Source organism: Phymastichus coffea, unplaced genomic scaffold (genome assembly GCF_024137745.1).
Source record: "Phymastichus coffea isolate CEN01 unplaced genomic scaffold, Cenicafe_Pcof_1.1 PCOF00139, whole genome shotgun sequence".
NCBI lineage: Eukaryota > Metazoa > Arthropoda > Insecta > Hymenoptera > Eulophidae > Phymastichus > Phymastichus coffea.
Window position 1 is genome coordinate 111,573 of NW_026706950.1, and position 22,317 is coordinate 133,889.

The 22,317-nt window shown below is 51.8% G+C and overlaps 1 protein-coding gene across 5 annotated transcripts; it reads left to right on the forward strand.

The window, feature by feature from the left end:
- Positions 1-334: 334 nt before the first annotated feature.
- On the forward strand, positions 335-22,224 carry LOC131671959 (formin-binding protein 1-like). Of its 5 annotated transcripts, none has more exons than XM_058948801.1 (11): positions 335-1,058; positions 12,269-12,384; positions 13,284-13,334; positions 14,911-15,217; positions 15,617-15,763; positions 15,864-16,226; positions 17,507-17,536; positions 17,989-18,296; positions 18,598-18,792; positions 19,036-19,160; positions 19,234-22,224. In XM_058948801.1, the coding sequence occupies exons 1-11, from the start codon at positions 1,035-1,037 to the stop codon at positions 19,389-19,391; spliced, it is 1,824 nt and encodes a 607-aa protein (XP_058804784.1). In that variant the 5' UTR covers positions 335-1,034; the 3' UTR covers positions 19,392-22,224. The 5 variants fall into 5 exon arrangements, with proteins under 5 accessions (XP_058804784.1, XP_058804782.1, XP_058804783.1 ...); XM_058948799.1 differs by having other exon boundaries at positions 336-1,058; positions 19,024-19,160; XM_058948800.1 differs by having other exon boundaries at positions 336-1,058; positions 17,510-17,536; positions 19,024-19,160.
- Positions 22,225-22,317: the final 93 nt, after the last annotated feature.

Genomic DNA, 22,317 nt, shown 5'->3' on the forward strand with positions numbered 1-22,317 from the left:
TAATTAGTAAAGCTATTAAAAAATTTCCAACCAATTTATTTATGACTATTTAGACTGTAGAGGAACTTTACAAGGGAAATTAGGAGCTTAACTTCGTTAACTGTTGTTGAGACCTTAGTAGCAATTTATTCAGCGAAAATACTGAAAATGATTATTTATTATTTGAATGTTACATTTATAGAATTAATCACTTATATGCGACAATTTAATATTCGGAAGCAGCCGCGCTCAAGAATAAAAATTAAGATGGATGGTTTTTTTAAGCAGGAAACTGCCGCCCTCTACGTTACAGAGACGAAAGAACGCTAAATGGCAAATAGGCCCGACTCCCGAGTTCGCCACATTCCAAAGCCACCTGTCCGACGATGCCGCGAGCTGGCGCCTCGATGTCATTCTTGTATCACGGGCGGTATCCGTGAGCAATACAGACCGCGAGAGCCGCGAGTGAACGTCAACGGCGGTGGCAGCAGCCTCAAGCAGCATAGCGATTCTCGGGGCGCGGTGTTTCTCAGTGAACACACAGACATAGTCGAGCGCGGAGCGTGACTCGCTCACCCGCCCAGCGTCGTCGTGTAGTCTTCGTTGCCGTTGTTCTACATCGTCATCGTTGCAACAGTTGTCGCGTGTGTGGTGGCAGCCAAACAGTATAAGATATACATATATACACATACAGTGGTTTCTCTTTCTCTCTCTGACTCGCAGCGTCGTAGGTATATAGTCGCGGATAGACATGTTTGTGGCGTGTGCTTGAGTGTGCTGCGCGTGTGAGGCAAGCACCCAAGCTGCAACAGCGATAATTGTCGAGGCAGAGTCGAGAGAAAAGAGAGACGGAGAATCGACGTTACATACGTTGCAGAAAGAAAGAGAAAGAGCATACGAGTATTGGTCGTCGCCGTGGTGAGTGCGTAGCCACTGGAGGCTACATGTATATGTGAAAGTGCGCGAGTGAAGGCGGCAAAGCTATTGGCAAGCTGAGTCTGGCGACGACCGACGACATTCCGAGCTGCAGCGACGATAGCCGGCCCCAAGCAACCATGAGCTGGGGAACCGAGCTTTGGGTACGTATCGGCTTCTGTTGTTGGGGCGCGACCCCGACTACGCTCAATGCATGCACCTCTATGTGCTTTGCTTACGCGTGGGAGACCAGCCGATTCTTCCTATACATTCCCTCCTATTCCGTCCTTCGTGCGCCGCGAAATTCCTCGTTCTCGATCTCAAGCGGGAGAGCAACATCGCGTGGTAAAGTTTCGCGCCAGCGATGCTGACTCATTTGCCGAAGATATTGTTTATCGTTGCACTGCTTTGTTTTTCCTCTTTTGTCCGGCTGTTGCCGCAGAGTCTGCGAGGAAACGAGTGTTCTTTGGTGTACAATTCATTCGGTCGACAATTTGCGTTTCTACTGAAATTCCAAAGAAGAATGAGACTCGTCGTGAAAGGAAAAGAAAAACAGAGTAAATAAGCTGGGTTTTCCGAAGTTATATGAAATCGAGGAACGAGTGGTTTTGTAGGGTGTGTGCGAAATAATCGGCGCATCCCCGTGCCCTCGCGAACGATACGGATGAGCAGGAGGGAGAATGAGAGAGAGAGAGAGAGAGAGAGAGAGATAGAAAGAGAGAGAGAGAGAGATAGAAAGAGAGAGAGAGAGAGATAGAGAAAACCAGTTCACGCGGTGGCGGCGCAGGCGCAGCCTCTTGCCTTTTCCGTTGGTTGTTAGCCCTGGGCCACGCTTTCCTTTTCTTTCCTTCTCTTTCTTCAAAGTCTTTTAGCCCCATTTAGTCCCTTCGATTCTCCATATTCATGATTTCATTTTACACGTGGCGTCGCCTGGAATTTTTCAGTGGAAAACCGTAAACGGTGAGGCGACGGCACCAAACAGTTTTGTTGTCGCCGGGGCGCTAGAGTAAAGAATTTGAAAATTGGATCAGCAGCAGTGGCGGCAGAGGCTCGTTGGAGCGCTCTCGGCTTAATTAAATAAAACGTGCGTGCTGACCCGATCATTTACCGGCCGCTTTAATCAGAAGGCGTGCTGCGTGTGTCATTCCCAGTGAATTTAAATGACACACGAGCGCGTACGTACATCATTCTTTTTTTTCAGTCGTTCGTTCGATCTATAGGTACATAGATTCGCCTCTAGATTAGATAAAATTACTAGCTGGTCGAACAACAGACTTTCAATTGATAACCTCAGCGCCGGACTGTCGATTACGAAACGACAGATAAATCACGTGCTCGAGCTGTAATTTCCTCGATTCTTCTGCCTTTTGTTTTTCTTTATTTTCGTGCGGCCTGGTTTACATCGCAGCCGAGTAGCCTTTCGTTTTTACGGAGAAAAAAAAAGGCCGATCAAGTATGGCTAGCGCGGCGCGCTCGGTGAATCAGCATCGCGCTCGTGCACCTGTTCCAATCCAAACAAGTGCTCCTCGCGCACACGCGCGCGCCGCGCGGCCACAGTCTCCTGGCAAATCCATTAGTTACAGAGCGAGAGGAAAAGGAGAAAAAGGAGTCGATGCAATTATCACTGGTACTAATCTCTCGCGGATTCTTTCGCTCTTCTCGGCTTGAGTTACTCCTTTGTTTGCCGCGCGCGCCTCTATTTTTAGTTGGCTGGCGTAGTTGCCCCTCATCGTGGAGATTTCAGAGCCACCCAGCGTAGAGCGAGAGAGAGAGAGAGAGAGAGAGAGAGAGAGAGAGAGAGAGAGAGAGAGAGAGAGAGAGAGAGAGAGAGAGAGAGAGAGAGAGAGAGAGAGGTCAGCAGTGTAAACAAACTCGAACGCTAAGAAACAGCCGGACGTGCAGAGCCGGCGATTGCAGTTGGGAAGGCTGATCTAATCCCAGAGCTACGCACTTCCGGTGCGAGCGAATTTTTGCGTACAGAAATTTTTGAGTCGCGCGCTCACGGTGCCCCATCTCTCGCTCTCTCTTTCTCTCTCTCTTTCGATGGGTACACACGTCATCGTTCCGCTGCGGTTTTTACGCTTTTGCAATTATGAGCGTAGACCCGCGTCAGCTGGTCAGCCTCGTTTGCGGCTCGTTTCTTTCTCTCTCTCTCTCTCTCTCTCTCTCTCTCTCTCTCTCTCTCTCTCTCTCTCTCTCTCTCTCTCTCTCTCTCCTCCTCGCCTCTCTCGCGACTGAACGCTGTGTAATTGCATTAGCTCTTTTTTTTATTGCGCCGTCGCTTTGGAGAGCGGCAGAAGAAGCAAAGTGCTCCGCGACCCTGCCCGCTTGCCTGGCAACAAAAAGCAGCGATTCGCTTTGATGCAGCTCAACGACCGAGTCGTCCAAAAAGAATAAAAGGAAAAAAAAAGAAAAGCGTGCGGTGGTTTCGCCCGAAAGCTAGCGCGAAACTTTCGCTGTCGCGCGGCGCGCAGGACAGCCTCCCGGAGGGCATTATTTTGGCCTATGCCCACCGGCTGTAGGCCCACGTGACGCCAACAATGGCTACGGAGGCAGCGGCAGGCGGTGAGGTTCGCATTGTTTGGGGCCCGCGTGCGGAGCAGTGCCTGCGCCTGAAAAAATAACCGAAACCGAGCTAAACGCTGAAAATAGTTCGATGACTCCGTTTGAATTCGCCAACGGCAAAGGCAAAGCTGTGGCAGTGCGTGCTATGCGTCCGTATCCTTGCGGTACTCGCGAGGCAAAGAGAGACGAGCGAGAGAGAGAGCGGGAACTTTGAAATTCTCAGCGCGTTTTCCGTCAGTGTAGCAGTCTGAACTGGCCGCGGCATAAATAATTCATACTCGCTGCTGGCCTGCGCTCCTTCCTTGACTCTTCGTCTTTCTTCACCGCCGCGAGACCTTGCACAAAAAAAAGAAAAAAAACAAGAGAAAAATCGGACGATTTGGTTGTCGTCACATTGGTACCGCGTTTGTTGCGCTCTTCGACCGGCCCAGTCAGGTGTCGGCAATCGACGTTCCGAGGTGACGGAGCCGACGTCAGAGCTTCGATGACTCGCTGATCGATCGGCCGCAGCAGAGAAGGTGGGGGGGGGGGGGGGGGCTATGCATTATCGAAGCAGACCGAGCCACGCGCACAGTCGGGCGCGCTCGAAGAACAAGAGTAGTCCGTACGCGTCGAGCATGGAGATGCGGAAGAGCGTTGCTCCGCGAGAGCGCTAACGGCGCTCGCGCCTTCGACCTTGCAGGCTCAATCGCGCCGACGACTGCCGCTCGAGCGCGAGGCCACGATCGGCCTCTCGGCAGAGAGAAACAGAGCGAGTGCCATCACGCGCCGTGATACGCGCGGAGCGCATTGAGCCGTGACGCGACTGACCCACACGCGCGCGCGCTGCCGGCAATTCGCGTCGCAATAGCCGTCCTTTCAAAATCGGATCGCTCGCTGGCGTTCCTTTTTCCTAGCGATCCTCCGCACCAGCGGCTCTTCGCCGATCGACTTTCTTCCCCCGCTCCCTTCCGTCGAAGATACCAGAGCGACGCGAATATGTAGGTTATAATTACTTTTGCCGAGCGGCGCATCGGCGGCAGTTCGTGCCGCTCGACTGCGCAATTAATCAGGAAACGTCCACTTTATTTCGCCTCCTCTCTCTGTCGCTCTCTCCGGCGTTTTTCTTGTTCGGTCGACGGGCACCGAGCGTACCGAGATTGGTTTTTTGTTGGCTTGGCGTGCAAGCGAGGAAAAATCACGACGGCGGCGCGACGTCCGATGGCATCCGGCTGCTGCTGCTGCTGCTGCAAAGCGGTCCGCATGAATGGTCTTAGGTAACCACAGCAGCGCTGTGCTCGCGGAGCCTTACGTGACTGTCTGTCCCTCTATCTCGTTTTTTCGCGGAGTACTCGCATTTTTCAGCGCGATCGGCTTTCTCGACCCGCGCGCGTCGAAAACTGCCAGTCAAAACACGCGCACGCCAGTCGAATCGGCACGTTCCCGGAAGAAAGGCAAACACTGGCCGAAAGCACGAAAGCGCATTGCCGGTCGCAAGACTTTCTCTCCGCGCGCCGGCCTCACCGAAAATCCGAGGACGCGCGCCGCGGCTCATTAATTTCCGTCCGTGGGGCCTGCACTCGGCGCCCCGCGCGCCGTCTTCCTTCTCTCGGGCTGGCTCGAGGCGCGAAGTAACGGCGCGTCGTCGCGTCTGGGTATTGTCGCCCAAGTCCATTTGAATACATCCCATTGGCCCACTTCCACGCCGGCCCGCCACCTTTCATATCCGCCACGACGTGGCGGCGCGCGTAGAAGCAAAACGTAACCTGTTCTGAAAACTAAGTGGAAAACGAAAAGGAGCAACGAGATCGAGCGAGGAGGAGCCGACGCGAATGCCCGCGTACGGACGCGCGCGAGAAACGAGTCTCCGATAAGCCGTCGTCCGGTCTAACGACTCTCCCACCTCGGCCCGTCGGGGGCCACGTTCGTCCTCGTTAGGCCCGCTGCAGCTGTGTCCGAGTCGAACGAACCGACCGACCTTGCGCTGCCGTGGCTTGGCTGTGGGCTCTCGCGCGGGCGTCCATTGAGCTTTACGCGGTTCGGCCAGTTGTCTCGCAGAGCCCAGATCGAGCCGAGCCGGCGACCTCGGGGCTGATTTCAAAGTGTATACGCGCGAAAGCACGCGCGAGTGGGAGAGAGAGAGAGCGCACGCGCGCTGCGATTTATGAAACAGCGTCGGAGATTAAATTGCACGGAGAAATCGGCGTAATGCGTCGGCCTGTGGGGATTTTTGCTTGGGCAGCGCGAATGCCGATTGCCGCTCTAGATTCGAGCGCGCGCACGATAGAGATCTCGGCGGTGGGCGAGACTAAGTGGCAGCGGCCGCGTTGACGATTGCGTCCGTCGCGGCTGCACCTCGTATCGGGATTCCCGAAAGCGAGCGCTTCGCCCGCTGCCCTCGTTTGCGATGCGCGTCCGCGGCCGCGCCGAGGAAGCTCGTCAAGCACGGTCGCGGTCGCTGTGCGCTCGAGCTGGCGCCGCCTTCGCTCCGCGCGCCCCTTCGTCGCGCGACAATCGCCGAGGTAGCCGCTTTGAGAGAGGCATCGGGGCACACTCCGCAGAGGATTGATACCGGGAGGCATCATCGATCCCTCGCTCCGGCTTCGTCCGTCGATCGAGCGCTCGCCGATTCGTTGTCTTAGAAATCGCCTTGCGCTCTCTCTCTCTCTCTCTCTCTCTCTCTCTCTCTCTCTCTCTCTCTCTCTCTCTCTCTCTCCCTCCGTCCCTCCCGCCTTTCCAAACGCGCACCTGTACGCGATCACGAGCGCAAAAGCCAGTGGAGCGCGGACGACAGTGGAGGCAAGTTATTAGCGGTCTGAGCTGTCGAGCAGTGTCGACGCCTGTCCCACAAAACCGCTGAAAGCGACTCGTTTCTCCGTCGCGGCAGCGAGCGCGGCGCGAGCGCTTTCGCCAATTGTCGTCAGTGGGAAATTCGCCGCGACGCCACCGCGCGGGATGACCGATTGTTCGAAAGCTCGCGTCGGATCTGAAAGCGTGTGTGCCGGGCGAGCGAGAAGGAAGCAAATAAAAAAAATGACGCGCTGCTCGTTAGTACAAAAGCAAAGGCCCTTGCCACGAAGAACGGAGGGAGGAGCAATGAAGCTACTCGACAGAATTTATCGGTCGCCACATCCTCCGATAGGTCGGTCGCATAACTGAGGAGATAGGCTCTTTTTTGGTCGTTCGTCAACGAAACATTCGAAAAGAAAAACAATCGTGCTCTCGTTTCGTCCGCCAACAAGCGCATCTACAGTGAGAAATTTCATTGATTCGATATTTGCATCTACTGCAGTTCAGGGGTCGAATCATATAGCGTTAGTATACAAAACTTTAAATTCACAATATCGAATCGTACAACATTTCACTCGTTTAAAACATTCTGAATGGATTTAGCGTAATGTAACAATCAAATAAACTATTGAATTCCAGTCTAAAAAATAGTTTGCTACAGTAATTTGTGATCTTGCGTAAAAATATGACTTTGATGATAATTTACTTAGTTACATAGAGAATAATCGTAAGAAAGAAAGGAGGAGGGGAGCGGGAATGCGGTCGAATCACGGCGTGGCAACCAACGCCAGCGCGATTTATCCCATACGAGTGCTTCCGAGAAAGCGAATATCGCACACGATTGGGTTTTCACTTTCGACCGACCGGAGCTAGAATTTGAAGCCGAAAATTGCACACTTTCTTATTGGGCTCTCGCGCGATTACGCGAATATTACCCGAGGCAGGAGGCGCGGGAGTTCGGCGCTCGCGAGAAAGTCTTTGCCCTCCTCGTCGGACCTCGCAGTTATTGCTGCTAGCGGATCAGCTGATCGCTGCCGCTCGGCCTCGGCGAATCGCAAAGTTCAAAGCCACCTCTGCGCGATGGCAATAAACGCGACCTCGATTGGCGGCCGAGGACGCGAGTGGCGACGTTACCGTTGAAAACAAACCGACGGGCGGCGTTGGCCACGCTCTCGGCGGGCCGCGCTGGGCGCGCTCGCGACGGCCTCGCGAGGCCTCGCTCGCCTGTCGCAACGACGAGTGCTCTTTCGGAGCCTCGCGCGAAAGTCGCGCCTAGTAGGCGAAGATGCGGCGTCGCGCTCGTCGCGAGCGAGAAAGTCTTGAATTTTTATTCGGCTTTGCGCGGACGTCGCGCCGATCGATCGCCGGCCGTCGACGCCGAATCGGCAGGAGAGCGCGACGAGAGCAGGCAAGCGAAAGAGGCGAGAGGGCCACCCGCGACCCGCAGCAGAAGCGCGCAAGGCGGCAAGCCTCTTCTGGCGCCCACGCGGCGGCGCACGGCGACGCCTCGCGATCGTTAGGCAAGACGACGGTCGAGTCGCCGAGCAGCGAGGTGGAGATACGAGGGATTCTCGTCCGGGCGTCCTTCTCGACAATCGGATTGTCTGCGAGCGGCGCTGGGAAGGAAGATAATTGGGCGGCTCGCGCGAACGCCGAGCGGTTATGTGGGTCAGCGGCCGGCTACAGCCGCTCGACGCCGCGCGTTAGCCCACTCTCCGCGTCAGTCTTACGGTTTCGGATTAGCCTCCGAGCGAGCGCCGCACAATCGACCAACTCTCCTTCCTCCGTTTCAATTTATTTTCTCTTGGTTCCGTCGTAACGATGACGTCGGTAACTATTCAGCGAAAGTCAATCGAATGCTAACGAACGAGACGCGGCCGACGGAGAGAACAAATGCAACATCACCTTCCGACGCCCGCACGACTCTCTGGCCGTGATGTGCGAGCTACGTACAAGCCGACAGGGGACAGACGGTCGCGTCGCGCGTTGCTCGCTCGCTCGGAGCGCGAAACGCACGCGGGGGCCCGGACAGTTTCTCGGCCGGTAGTAGCGCGAGCGCACGAGCGCAGCCACGTGTGCGTGCGTGAGAACGCGGAGACCGCCGCGCAAGAATGGCTTCGGTCGGCGTTCCGCTGACACAGTTTTTTACGCGACATTTCCACTCGCGGCGGCGGCGACGGCGACGGCGAGTGCGAGTGCGAGTGCGAGTGCGAGTGCTTCTTCCTTCCGTTCGCGTGGGACGGGAGAAACGAATATTACGACGATTCCAGGCGCCCGGTACGTCGTAACTCCGGACCGCGCGCGGCCGGTGTCTCCGCGTAACGCTCTCGCTCGCGCGCCCTCGAATCGATCCGACTGCGCCGCAAGCCACGCGGGCCGAGATCGACGAGTGCGCGAGCGAGGGTGCGACGGCCGCGTGCGCCCGCGTCCGCGGCTAGATCGATAAGCTCAGCGGCACAGGCGCCGACCCACCGCCATCTCTTTGACAGCTCGATTGCGTGACTCATCCAGTGCTCTCTGTCTCTCTTTCCCGTCCCCTCCTGCCACCCCCTCGCGGTGCACGTGCCCGCCACGGTTTTTCCAGCTGCCCTTCGTTACGATTTGCCGCCGCCGTCGCGCCTGCCGCTCACGGCCCTTTTGCAGCTTTTTCATCGGCCGTTTATTACGAGGATCGTAAAGACAGCCGACCGTAGGCTTAATTAACGCTCGCAATTGGTTGCTCTTTAGCGCGCCGTTCGAGCGCTGGTCGAGCGCCGCTCTACGAGATACCTGATGCTCTCGAGCGATGGAATATTTCGCGGTGTTATCATCGGCAGTTATCGGAATGCATCGTCGTGTTATCGGAGGATGAGAAGAGGTCGGCTGGCTCGACGCGCTGTTGCCAGCTCTCGGCCCGGGTCGGCGAGCACGACCGCGGGGGGATTGGGATCGATAGCCGGTAACCTTGCACTCGACCTACTCTCTGCTCTCGCGGACGCGCAGCCGTCAACGCCGGACTCGTCGGACGAGGCCTTCGGCGGCGACCGATCATGCGCGCACATGCCGCCTTAATGGGGGGGGGGGGGGCGCATCAACCCGGCGTGACTCAGCGCTCAATTGGCCGTACACATCGCTGGTGACTGGACGCGGCTGCGGACGCGAGCTTTCGGCGAGGCGGCGAAAGGAAGCTCGGGCTCGGGTTGCGCGCGAGCCGGAGCAGGTGGGACAATAGCGGCGGCGTCGTACCTGCGCCCGCATTACTCGGCGCTCCGCTAGACGGCTTTTTTCTCTGCGCCTTCTTCCGCTCTGCTTGGTGCCACGACCTGACCCATTGTCTCCGTGCGCGCGCTGTCGCTCTCTCTCTCCTCTCTCGCTCTCTCGAGGGGTAACTAGGCAAGTGCGCGCGCCGCTGCTGCTCTCGTTCCTTCTCTCGAGCGATGAGTCAGCGTCCGGTGCTCGGGGCGGCGTATTGACCTGGCGCGCGCACGGCACGCTCCCCGGCTCGGAAAAGCGGCGCTCGTCTTCGCCGGCCACTCTGCTACCGTAGGCAGACACGCGCAGACTAGGCGAGTGCCGCTGCCACTCGGCATTTCGCCCCCCCCCCCCCCCTGCGCGCAGCTGCCAGCCGGTCTTGCTCGCGCCCTTTTCCGAGGATCGACGACACGTCCTACGGTATCGATCGTCCGACCACTTGCCGCGGACGCCGATACGAAACGACGAATCGGCCCCACCGATGGCTTCTACGAGCGACACCGTGGGCTCCCCCTCGTCGGTCGCAAGACGAACGTAGTCGGATCGAGAGTAGCGCATGCCGACACAATCAAACCTCCTTCGCGCGGGCCCGATTCTCCGACGATATCAGCCAGTGCGCTTGCAAGTGGTTGTCGAATCGACGAGCGGAGCATCGGCGTCGGGGTCGCGGGAGGAGTCAGTGGCGACTCTTGCACCGACGAGTGCGCCGAAGGGAAGGCGTCGAGACGGGGATTCGCTAGTGAGAGGAGCGTCGTTCTACGAGAGCGAAGGACAACGGCGCGGGCGTGTTTTGCAATGGCGCGTTGTGGAAGCGACGGGGAGAGCAGGCGGGCGAAAGGGAGGAGAACGCCAGTTGGGGCCGCTAAACGACGTTAAAATCCGCGCCGATCGATGCCCCGTCGCGCCGCGCTTCGCGGCAACCGTCGGCGATTCGCGTCCTCCGCTGGCTGCGCTCCTCGCATCCCGGCGAGCGCGCGAGAGCTGCCGTCCGCGGCAGCGTTGCCGAGTCGCCTCGATCGCGAACCGCTGCGGCTGTCGATTCGGCACTCGAACGCTCAGCCCGCACGATCGCGTGACTCACCGCTCTCGTCGCGGCGGCGGCGTCTTCCGTCGTCTTTCCGCCTGTCGGACCGATGAGCGGAGATCTCGATCGCGAGCGTTTCGTCAGAGGCGCGCTCGCCTGCCGACGATGGGCGCTAATTGGCCGAACGTCGATCGCGCGTCGCCGACGAGTGAGTCGCACGCTCGGCTCTTGACGAAAGCTCGGCGCTGTGCTCCGCGCGCACAAAGCGCCGCTCTGTCCGGTAGGAGCCAGTCGGAGAGCCTCGTCCTTGAGCGTTGTAGCGGCGAGCTCGTCGAGTGCGCGCTGCCGCGTGAGAAAGTCTGCGGCGCCCTTGACGAGCGCGGGGCCTGCGCTTCGGTCGTCCGCGTTGTCGTCGCTCGCGTTCGCCGGGCAGTCCGCGCATCGGTTGGCGATATCGCGACGTCGCGAGGGCCATCGTGGCAGCGGCGATGCTTTCGCGGCGGCAGTCCGGCCGCAGTCCTCCGGCCAGTTTCACTTTTCGCACGGACGTGCTAAGCGAGCGGCCCGTCGCGGCCCGTCGCTCGTCTCCTCTCTCTCTCTCTCTCTCTCTCTCTCTCTCTCTCTCTCGCTCGCACGCGCACTTGCGAAAGGCGCGTCTGCTTCGGGACGCGCCATTGTTCGCTCGTCATTCTGCAACCGGAGATTCGTCCGAGTTATTAGCCGCGTGTTGCGTGAAACAAAACGAGCGAAGAGTACCGTCACTCGTAACCTCGGATCGGGGTCAATGCGAGCGAGGCTCGCGCCGCTCGAAAGCGCCTTGCTTTGCGTGCGCGTATGTGCCGCGCGCCATTCGCCGTAGCTTGGCGAGATTCGGCTTCGCGGAGCTGTCCAGAGCTCGTTCACGGCGGCTCACCGGCTGTCTGCCTTGCGGCGCTAACGAGAGTTCATTATTGTTAACGGCCGGGCTGAAAAACCGCGCCGCCGCCGCCGCTTCTCTCTCCCACGCGCGCCGTCTTGACTTTACGGCGGCAGTCAGCCGCGTTGCAATTGCCGAGGCGCGAGGCGACGAATTAATCGGTCGCGACCCAGAAACAAAGCAAACAAACCGAGTCAGCTTTCGCGCGCGCGCGCTCGAGAGAGAGAGAGAGAGTTCTGCGCTACGTCATCCTCCCCGACTGTGCGGGAACGCAATGCGCGTTCAACGGATTGACAATGACAGTCGCCGTAACGGAAGCGCCGCCCAACGTACGCGGGTATTTCGCAACGAGCGATAGCGAGATCGTCGTTCGATTGGCCGCGGCGGCTTGATTCATCGAACCTCTTCCCAGCTCAGGTACTCCCGCGTTCGTTGGTGTTGCGCGCGACTAGTCAGCGGCATTTCTATGAAGATGACGTTATCGCCTGTGCGTACGCTGACTCGAGCATCGATGCCTCAAACAATCGGACGCGCGCGCTAATCTTCGTCTGTCTATCGTCGGCAGATTTTCGCGCGAGTGCCAAGTGCCTTTGTCGCTTCCTTATCGCTCGGTGGTGATTCCGTTGGCCTTTTGCAACGATTTTTAAAGAGAAAGAATTGCATTCCCCCGTATATGCCAGACGCTGGAGTCAAATATTTGGAAAATGAGAGAGAACCGTTGGTTATTTTCACGACTTTACGATGCAAAGACGCGCGCGCACAACCGATGGTTATTTCCGCTCGACCTTGAATCGCCGCCGCGGAATGAAATCACATTGAGAGAAAGGAAGCAGAAAGAATAATCGAGGTTGCGTGGTTGTGTGTTGCAGGACCAGTTTGAGAACCTGTCGGTACACACACAAAAGGGGATAGAGTTCCTGGAGAGGTACGGCCACTTCATTCGCGACCGATGCACCATCGAGGAAGAATACGCGACCAAGCTCAGGTAAGCAGCCCGCCTTTAGTTGCCGTTAGGCGCGCGAGAGAGGCACGGACTCGAGCTGCCCGCGGGCGGCCGTAATCCGCCTCGATTTCCTTGCAGACGTCTCCGGTGCGCTTGTTTTCTTTCTTTCTATCTTTCGTTTCTTTTCGAGGCCCCGACGCCGCATCGGGCGCACGTCGGCCGTGCGAACCGCGGCAACATAAATGTCAGCGCGCGGATGATAAATAAGCGCTCTCGAGCGTGGACAACAACGGCGCGGGGGAGGGGGGGGGGATGCGCGCACGCCGGAAGTAGAAAAGCGGGAGTGCTCCCAGCGCGCACTGTGCGCGCTTTCCGCGCCGGCACTCGGCAAATCATCGGCAATTTCCCGACCCGCGCGACCAGCCCCACCCGCTTCCGGCGTTTCCTCTCCACGAGTCGTCGTCCCGCGCGCTCGCATCTTGCCTTTGTTCTCCCTCGCGTGGCCATTCGCGTGACGCGAGGCCTATTTTCGCGAGCCGTCCGTCGGTGCCGCGCGTCGACCTCCGAGCAGCGCCGTCCGATCGTCGAGGCCTGCCTCGCAAGAGTATCCCCCGGGAGCGCACCTCGCGACCGCCAAACGGGCAAGCGAGCTCTTGGCCAATCGAGCGCGCGCCTCGAATATCAGCTGGCTTCGCGGATTCGCGCGCCTACCAAATAAAGGCCCCCCGCCGCGGCCGCCCACGCCAGCCTCGCCGCTCTGACGCAAAAGCTCGCCGCCACTGTTGTTCCGCTGACGAGCGGACGTCGGCGGCCGATTATAACTGAGCTTATTCGGGCCAGCCGGACCGGGGACAGCTCGGCTCGCGAGCTCGTCCGAGCGTCGACGAGCTGCCCAACGGCCTCTCGCGACCACTGAATCATGGCTCTGCTTTTGCTTGCAGGAGCTTGGTGAAGCGTTACCAGCCGAAGAAGAAGGAGGAGGAGGATCACCAGTAAGTTGCGCCCGTACGGAGCGCGACACGTCCAGCTGATCGCTCCGCCGTTTCCGCGCAGTGTCCCGCTCTTCCGCGCGCCGGTTTCCCGTTTACGCACGGGCCCCGGCCATATTCTCGTTGCGCGATCGCTATTCCCGCGAAGTGCGCCACCTGCTTCTCTGCTCCCTTTCCGAGGCTCGGCGCGAGCGGCATTGTTGCGCCGAGCGAGCTGCTCCTCGTTAGCCGCGCAGCTCTCGCGCTCGCCGCCGGGATTTTGTCACGGCGAAAGTATGCGTAAATAATTTATCGAGCGGCGTTCATCGAACTGACCGTGCCGCCGCTTCTCTACCTTGATTGCTTGGCATCGCGGTATTTCGACCGAGACGCTAAGACTAAACTCGGTTGACTCTCTCTCTCTCTCTCTCTCCGCGCTTTGCACGTCTTCTTTTCATATTGCCACCAAGCAATAATTTGTCGAGCTACATTCTTACTCGAATCGTACGCAGTCACTTTCGACATTAATCTTGACGGAAAAGAAATCTGTCCTGCTTTTAGTGCTCGAACTGCCGCTATACGTCATCTTCGAAACAACTTTCCTTTGGATGAAATTGTTCCCAGGCCAACTCCATTTTTTTTAAATTCAGACGTTAAATTCAGTTGAAAAATTGTTAATTGTCAATTTTCAACTGAACTTCGATCGCAACTAATGACGTAAATTAACGTGAATAATACGTAGAACTGTCAGTTTGCCCAATACTCGTGAAATAATAATTCGAACTTCCGCACAGAAAGTAATAAGTTGTCGGTGATATTGATCGAAAGTCCGTAATTACAGTGATATTTTAATAACGGATAAGAACTCGAATGACCTCGCGCGCTCGGTGCACATTCCGTCAGTGGACTAGCGAACTGGTTATTTTTACTCGTTACGATAATTGTGTTTTGTTGGTGCAATCCCTTGTTCGCTGTTTGCAAATCGCCAAATTCGCCGCGATACCAGACTGTTCCACGTGCGTGGGAGTAGAAAGTACTGGGAAGGCCGCTAAAAGTGACGTGCAGTCTCAATTTCGCGAATACGTGCGAATACGTGGCAGCCTCGAGAGTCACCGCCAAGCCCCGACGACAATGGGCTCGGTGAAAACAACATCGCCAAGAGCGCGATCTTTCGCCAAAGAATTTGGAACCGAGCCATTCCCGTTCGGGCAGACGCGTAGAAATATCTCCGCTCTCTGTTGCACAAGCAATATTCGGATTTGTTTTCACGGCCAAAATGGAGCGACGCAGCGTGTCTTCGTCGAGTGCGTGACGCGGATAAAGGTTCGCTACGGAGTAACGCTCGAGCGAGCCGAACTGTTCGCGGCGGTGATTAGGGGCGGGCTTATCGCGGGTCGCTGCGCAACTCGTCGAATCGTCACGGCAGCTCATTAGCATTCTCATACGGGCTGTACGGTTGTTTCGCGGCAGCGGAATGCGCCTCGCCCGTCGCGAAGGTGTCCGCGCGGTCGCGTCGTGCCGCGGTGGCGAGCGAAAATCGACCGATAAATCTCGGCCGGCGGCGCGTGCCCCGTTGTAAAGCTCGAGCCAACTGTCGCAGGTACAGCCCGTGCCGAGCGTTCAAGAAGGAGCTGAACGAGGTGAACGACCAGGCGGGCCAGCGCGAGGTGATCGCCGAGAACCTGCAAGCCACCGTGCTGCGAGAGCTCGGCGTCCTCGTCAAGGACTTCAAGGAGGACCGCAAGAAGTATCTGCAGGAGGGCGCGCGCCTGCGCACCAGCCTCGCCACCCAGATCGGCAACCTCGAGCGCGCGCGCAAGGCCTACGAGAAGGCGTTCCGCGAGGCGGAGCGCGCCACCGAGAACTACCAGAAGGCCGACGCCGACCTCGATCTCTCGCGCGCTGAGGTATGCCTAGCTAGCCGGCCGTTGTCGCCTCCTGCGGCTTGCGCACTCGTTTATCGCGCGTCCGCGCTTGCGAATATTGCTATTGCTCTCATCGCGATGCGCTGTCCCGGTCGAGCTCGAGCGCGGGCAAGTCGAACGCTGGAAGGACGAAGAGAACGCGCGAGTCGACGACCACTTTTGCTCGTTACATGCCGATCGGCGCGGAGCGCGAGCTACGTGACCGACGAGCGAAATGAAGTGCTATTGTCGAGTCGCGTGACAGCGAAAAACAGCGTTCGACGGTGCTCGACGCGCGAGCGTGCTTCGTGTCGTTATCGAGTGACGAGGCTGCAGGCGAGGAGGAAAATCGCCGACTAAGCCCAACTCGGATAAGCTAACGCGCGATCGGTCACGTTCCAGGTGGAAAAACAAAGAATGAACATGGCGCAGAAGACGCAGCACTGCGAGGAGGCCAAGTCGGAGTACGCCAAGCAGCTGCAGACGACCAACGACATGCAGAACCTTCACTACCACACGGCCATGCCAGAAGTGTTCCAGCAATTGCAGGTGGGAAGCGCGCTCGGCTCCCGCTCGGTGGACCGCTCGGTGGACCGCTCGATCGACTAACCGACCGCGACCGTTGGATTTGGCTTTGGTTGGTTCGCAGGAACTGGACGAGAAGCGGATCAAGAACATGAAGAACTACATGCTGAAGTCGGTGGAGATCGAGCGCGCGGTCGCGCCGATCATCGCCCAGTGCCTCGACGGCGTGGAGAAGGCCGCCAGCGAGATCAACGAGAAGGAGGACACGCTGCTCGTCATCGAGCGCTACAAGAGTGGCTTCCAGCCGCCCGGCGACTTCCCGTTCGAGGACCTGTCCGTCGCCAAGCAGATGCTCGACGGCAGCAACAGCAAGCTGCCGCAGCCGACCATGCAACCCATTCACAATCACCTCACGGTCAAGGGCACCGTCTCCGGCGGCAAGATCAAGAAGCGCGTCGGCATTTTTGGTATTTTCAGTAGTAACAAGGTACGATCGTCTCGCCAAACTCCGCAGCCATTCGCACACTCGCATACATACCTCCACGGGCCTGCTTGAGTACGATGAATGACTCGACGGAGTAGAGTAGCCTCGAATAAAAAACGCCCTTTTGTTTTTTCTTGCCCGATGTCTCTATTGACCGTAGACCAAGTAGATCAAGTTTTCGCTTTCGTTTGTAGCGTTCAACGGTTTTCTTTCACGTTCGAAACACTTGACAGTCGGCCCGACAACTCTTTCCATTTATTTTTCATGTTAGTTTATTAGAATGTTGAACGTAGTCTTGCATGCAACGTTACCAAATTTGAGTTTTGTCGATCGATCTCATGATTACTACACGATTACCCAATCCAGACAATTTTAGAATTATGTTTTTTATTTATATTTAGTACGTATTTCTGCATTAATTCGCTGCATGCTTCATTAATTATTTCCTCTAATACAATTACGACGTAATCGCAACGTTCGCCTAGATAATGTATACAAAAGTAATGTTGCTTCTGAGGAGCTGATGTACTTTCGGTTACTAACCAACAAAACATCAAGTACTTGTTTGTTTCGCACACACTATACGTCTAACAAATAGTAGAACTCAATGTAGCATCTAACACGACGTAGTTGGATTAACAGCCCGTTGTAAATCATTATCGATTAATCAGTAGAAAGTAACGTACAAGTAATAGCTTATTCGAGTCGTCGAGATAACCACAACCTTCACTCTTCACCAATTTAGAATAATTTTCTAATAAAATGAGGATAACCACATTGATAATATATTGCTCTGACTTTGATTTGATTCGGTCTGCCTGTGGTCTTACTTGCTTGCAATCAACCACGTGGTGTGAATTTGGATTGTCGCCAATCCATCCTTGTAAGTATTTAGAAAGTTGCCTGACTCTCAGCTGTGTGGTTTTCAGTGTCTCTCACCAATCTGCACCTCTAGCATGCCAAGTCTTTGCAAACATCCCCTTGCCCCTGTGCATTCAAATTACTATCTCCGACAAAATTCATAATCTAATCAAATCATACGCTTGGTATTGGCGTTTTTTATCGCTCGCCTTGTCCAAGACTGCCTTTTCGCTCTAGCCGTAAGTCGTATGGTTTGATTGACTTAAAATTCAAATAATCAAATGATCCATCGATATATTGCGATGAGTCGTACGATACCTGTTAGGGTTTCATGTTAATATAATAAAACAAATTAATGTTACGAAGACAGCCTCGACTCGCTGAATGACACGCTTTTGTGATTTGTTTCATGCAAACGACAGAAGTTGATCGAGGTGTGCATAGCTTTAAAGGTCTGTTCTCAACAATATGCAACTTTTCTTATCTCTTTGTTTTCCGCGTTTTTATTTTATGGTTTGTAATCAATTCTTTCAAAATTGCTTTAGTCAACGGCTTACTAAAACGCTTGGTCTCTAGTTAAAGGACTTCTTTCGATTTTGGATGAAGAGATGATTTTTATGAATGCTTATTCTTACATCATGAGTCACCTCGGATAAAATCATCCTGCCATCCACACACTTTCGGACAATGTATTTTATTACGTAAAATACGAGCGAATTGGTTTACTAATCATTGAATCCACGACCGTTGGTTCGCTTGCTTCAATGACGATTCATGCATTTGACGCTTAGCCGCTTTTGTTTCTCATATTTAAGCTCGTTTCTCGACATTTTTTGATTTTGGCCTAGTTTTCGCGACAACAAGGTGACCTCGCGAACCCATGTTTCTCCGAACGTTTTTCCAGAACAACGTACCTGGTTACGGTGACGGCGCGAAGGAGGACTACAGTGATCTGCCACCAAATCAGCGCAAAAAGCGACTGCAGCAAAAGATCGACGAGATCCAAGCGAAAATCCAGCAAGAGACGGCGGCGCGAGACGGACTCATGAAGATGAAAGGCGTCTACGAGCAGAATCCGGCTCTCGGCGATCCAATGACCATAGAAAGCCAATTGAACCAGTCAAGTCACAAGCTCGACAAACTCGGCGCGGAATTGATCAAGTTCCAAGGCTATTTGGACGAGGCGATCAAGACGGGTGTTAGTCTATCAAGGTAAGCTCATGCACTTGCATATCGCGCACTTTAGCTATACGTGCGTGTATTACGTCTTCCGATGCGATGCAATGCGAGACGTCACTTTCGATTTTTGAATGAACTGCGATATCGTGTGTTTGCATGCAGCTAGTAGCATGAAAGCAACTCAGCCTGTCGCTGCCTAGCCAACGTTTTTATCCAATGTTTATCTTTCCAGATCTTTTTACGTACTCGTATTATTAAAAAAAAAAAACATTGCTAACTGTAATTGCTACACGACCGAAACAGGCGGTACATATAATAATGAATGTTATTGTAGTCCAAGTCAATTACAACGAAAACCGACGACGAACGGATCGGCAACAAGGCCACTGAGTTCGAGAAGATCGAGTCATTCCGGCGGCGAGGAAAGTCTTTCAAGATCTGCCTCGGATTCTAGCGTGAGCAATACCAATGCAAATCAGATGAATAACGAGAAAAAGAGCGCTCCTGGCACGCCGCAACCGTCTCACGGGTAAGGCTACGCTTGCTGCTCATTCACCTACGTTTATCGACTTTTCGTTTCAACTTTCTTTTGGCCGTTTCCAACTTTACGTTATTCAAAGATTTTTGTTCATTACTAAGAGCGATTAATTAGAACATTCCACAGATTGCCTCACTCTCAAGAGACTTAGGAACTCTAGTTCGTTATCGTTTAGTTTAGGAATTTTGTTATGATTTTTTGCTTTACAATACTCATGCACAGTTCCACGAATAGCCCGGAGTCTGGTCTCGGAACCTCAAGGACGTCGTTACCAGGCAGCGCCGGCGACGATTATTTCATCGACGAAGTTGACGCTCAACCGCCGCTCGGGACCTGCAGAGCATTGTACCCGTTCGATTGTAATTAAGAAAATAACTCGTGAATTTGTCCTTTTTCTAAACGTCGTTTCACCATTATCCGATCTGATTTTAGCTACCAGTGAAGGCTCGATACCGATGGACGACGGCGAAGAGCTTTATATGATAGAATTAGATCAGGGTGACGGATGGACCAGAGTGCGGCGAATTTCAGGGACAGTTGAAGGTTTTGTACCTACATCGTACATAGAGTGTCACCTTTACAACACATAGCCCGAAAAGTAAGCTCGTTTGCAAAATATACGACGAAGTGAACTAGAAGTCTATAAGAGATATGATGATCGTTGGAGATTATATTGTTAATTATGTTTCGACAAACGAACCTCGGATAGGCTATTTCTAGCGAGAAAGATATATCAAACAGCAACGAGAGCTTTAATCAATTTAATAGGAAAGTTTGACGAGTTTTAATGGATAAGAAGTTTATGCAGATGAAATGATGGGTTCACTATGCGAGTATGCATAGCAAGTGACAAAGTTAAGAACAAATGCATCCATTTTTTGTGATTTCGTTAATTTTAATGTTGATCATGTACTGTGCAATTGTCCTTTTCGAGTAGTTGTAAGAAAAACAATGCTAATGCAGCCATAGAATGGTCTCTTGACAGACGAACACCATAATATCATCGTATAGCAGTGTGTTCTATTTTTTTGCAATATTTTACGCGTAATTAATAATTCTAATGTCGAAAGTAATATTAATACTTCTGTATAATTGCTTCGAGAATGGGTGATATAGTAAAGAAACATTTTATCAAATGTATATCAATCAAACGTGTCGGAAGATTGAAGCATTATTCAGAAACGGCTAAGCATTAGGTACGACTTGTTATAATAACAAAGCGATCTTACATCACATGAAAAAAAGCAAAAAAGAACTTGCTGTGTAAATAGAATACTTTCGATACGATAAAGTTTGGGCCTAATCGCTCAAATGTTACTTAGAACAACATCGTCCGATTTTCAGTTTGAAAACGTGAATTAAAATAGTGTAAATACATTATGTCAGCATACACCATAACTAAAATAAAAATGTAAGCATGAGATGTCAGATATCGGAATGTAACGCTAATTACGAGTTCTTTAAGCCTGCGTGCAACACTTTTTTTACTTTGTTAATTTTTTGTTTTATTTCTGTTTTATTATAATTGTGACACAATTTTCTTAGAACATAGCACAATGCTAGTCAAAGCAGATAAGTGTCGAGTTTTTTTATTCATAGATTTATTTTTTTTTTATATGAGAATAAAAACATTAAAAACGGTAATTGATCCTAACATAACAATAAAGTTATGCAGGGCAAAATTGAATCATGAATGAAGTAAACATTTTTTATTTGTGAAAAATTATAATTAACGAATAGTATTTTTTTATTTTTTTGTAAAAAAAGTTTTAATATTTGTTTTGTGTATTTTATTGTCATTGACCATAAATCAAAAATTTACAAAGATGTAATATATAATTTTATGTACTGTAGGTTCGAATTACCAATACGTCTTATTACAACGATTGAGAAGATTATTGTACACTTTGTCTAAACAAGGAATTTTCTTGTCTTAATTGAATTTGTTCGTAAAAGATTCTTTCAATCGCAGTTTTTATAAGCATATTTTTCGTAAAAAAAACTCGTAATTGCGTGGGGAGTGGATATCAAACGTATTGATTCAAGACAAGATAACTAAATCACATACATGTGGAACTTGCGTATATTTAATGTATATGTACATGTAAATATATGTTATGTTCGATCGTTGAATATAGCTCTTAGCAAGCAAAACAGTTTCATTAAAAGTTAATAGTAAACAAACAAACAAAGTTTATATAAATCAATGATTTTTTCTAAAAACATATTCTACTCGTTTAAATAATTTACCATATATTAATCAACGTTGTTTTATATATATGTAAACTTAAGAGCTCCGTATTTTTCAACTTTAGATTAGGTAAAAATGTATTGATATATTTTAAGTCTTGTAATTTATTATCAATCGAAGGTGTACGCGATAGCCGGATTGAGCAGTGATCACTGCAAGTTGCAACAAGTTGTAAACAAATAAACTGTAAGATGACTCGAAAAACGTAAGATTAATGTAAGTTAACGTATAAGATAATCCATTGATTTTTAAAAAATGACTTTTGTTTTGTATATTTTGTGATTTTTTTTACTAGCGATGGCGGAAAATTTTGTAGATAGCTATCTCAACAATTTATTATTTTAATTATAATGAATTATTATTAATCAATTTATAATTAATGAAACAATATAAATCTAAAGCCAATATAACTCATCTATATACCGCAATCGAGCAAATGTAAAAGCCGCGTGACTATTATTGCCCTTCCTTGACTATTTATCTGTAAGCTTACATTAGGATAAATTCTGAAACTTTGGAAAATGACGAAATTACTTAATGCTTTAATATAACAGTCTGAAATCATGCCAATATTTTGTATTTTCTCTATTCTACATACATTTGCTAGACATATTTTCGTCATTTACAAAATTTAATGAATTGATAAAGTCGAAGTTTTTTTTTGCAGCACCTCATTTTTTTCACCGATTTTCTAATATAACTGTACAAAGCTTATTGATTAATTTCATTGTGTAAAATAAATGAAGATTGCGAAATTTATTGCAACCAAAAGAAAAATTGTATGTATTGTTGTATGCATTACCGACTACACCTTTTCTTGTATTGTAACTGAATTGAAAAATTGGAACAATCCAATCAAGTAAATAACATAGGTTTTTGGATTAGTTTGTGATAGCAATCATAAAATAATTGTATGACAGATAAATGTAGTAAATGAGAAAATAAAAAACTGCAAACTTTGTATCAGATAACAAAGTGTATGTGTGCATCGCTGTGCAAGTGTGTATGCAAAGCGCATTGCTCGGCATACATTATAACTGGTTGTGTATACGAAAAACAACGCGTTTCTGCAATTTCCAATAATCATCTTTTCAATCATTGGCATCGCGCTAACACGCTGATCTAAGCTCATTCGTTTTGAAAAAAGGTCCTCGTATCGGCAAACTTTCAATGCTTACTTACCTTGATAAGCACGGATTTCATATACAATAAAGTTATCTGAAATTAAAGTAATCTGAATTTGTTCGTAATGAATGATAAAAACG

Bases quoted from the DNA above. Each gene is read 5' to 3' on its own strand.
- LOC131671959 (XM_058948799.1), top strand. From the start codon at position 1,035: ATGAGCTGGGGAACCGAGCTTTGG. The intron at 17,537-17,988 runs GTCTGTTCTCAA...ACGTTTTTCCAG, and splicing joins AGGTGTGCATAGCTTTAAAG to AACAACGTACCTGGTTACGG. The intron at 19,161-19,233 runs GTAATTAAGAAA...ATCTGATTTTAG, and splicing joins AGCATTGTACCCGTTCGATT to CTACCAGTGAAGGCTCGATA.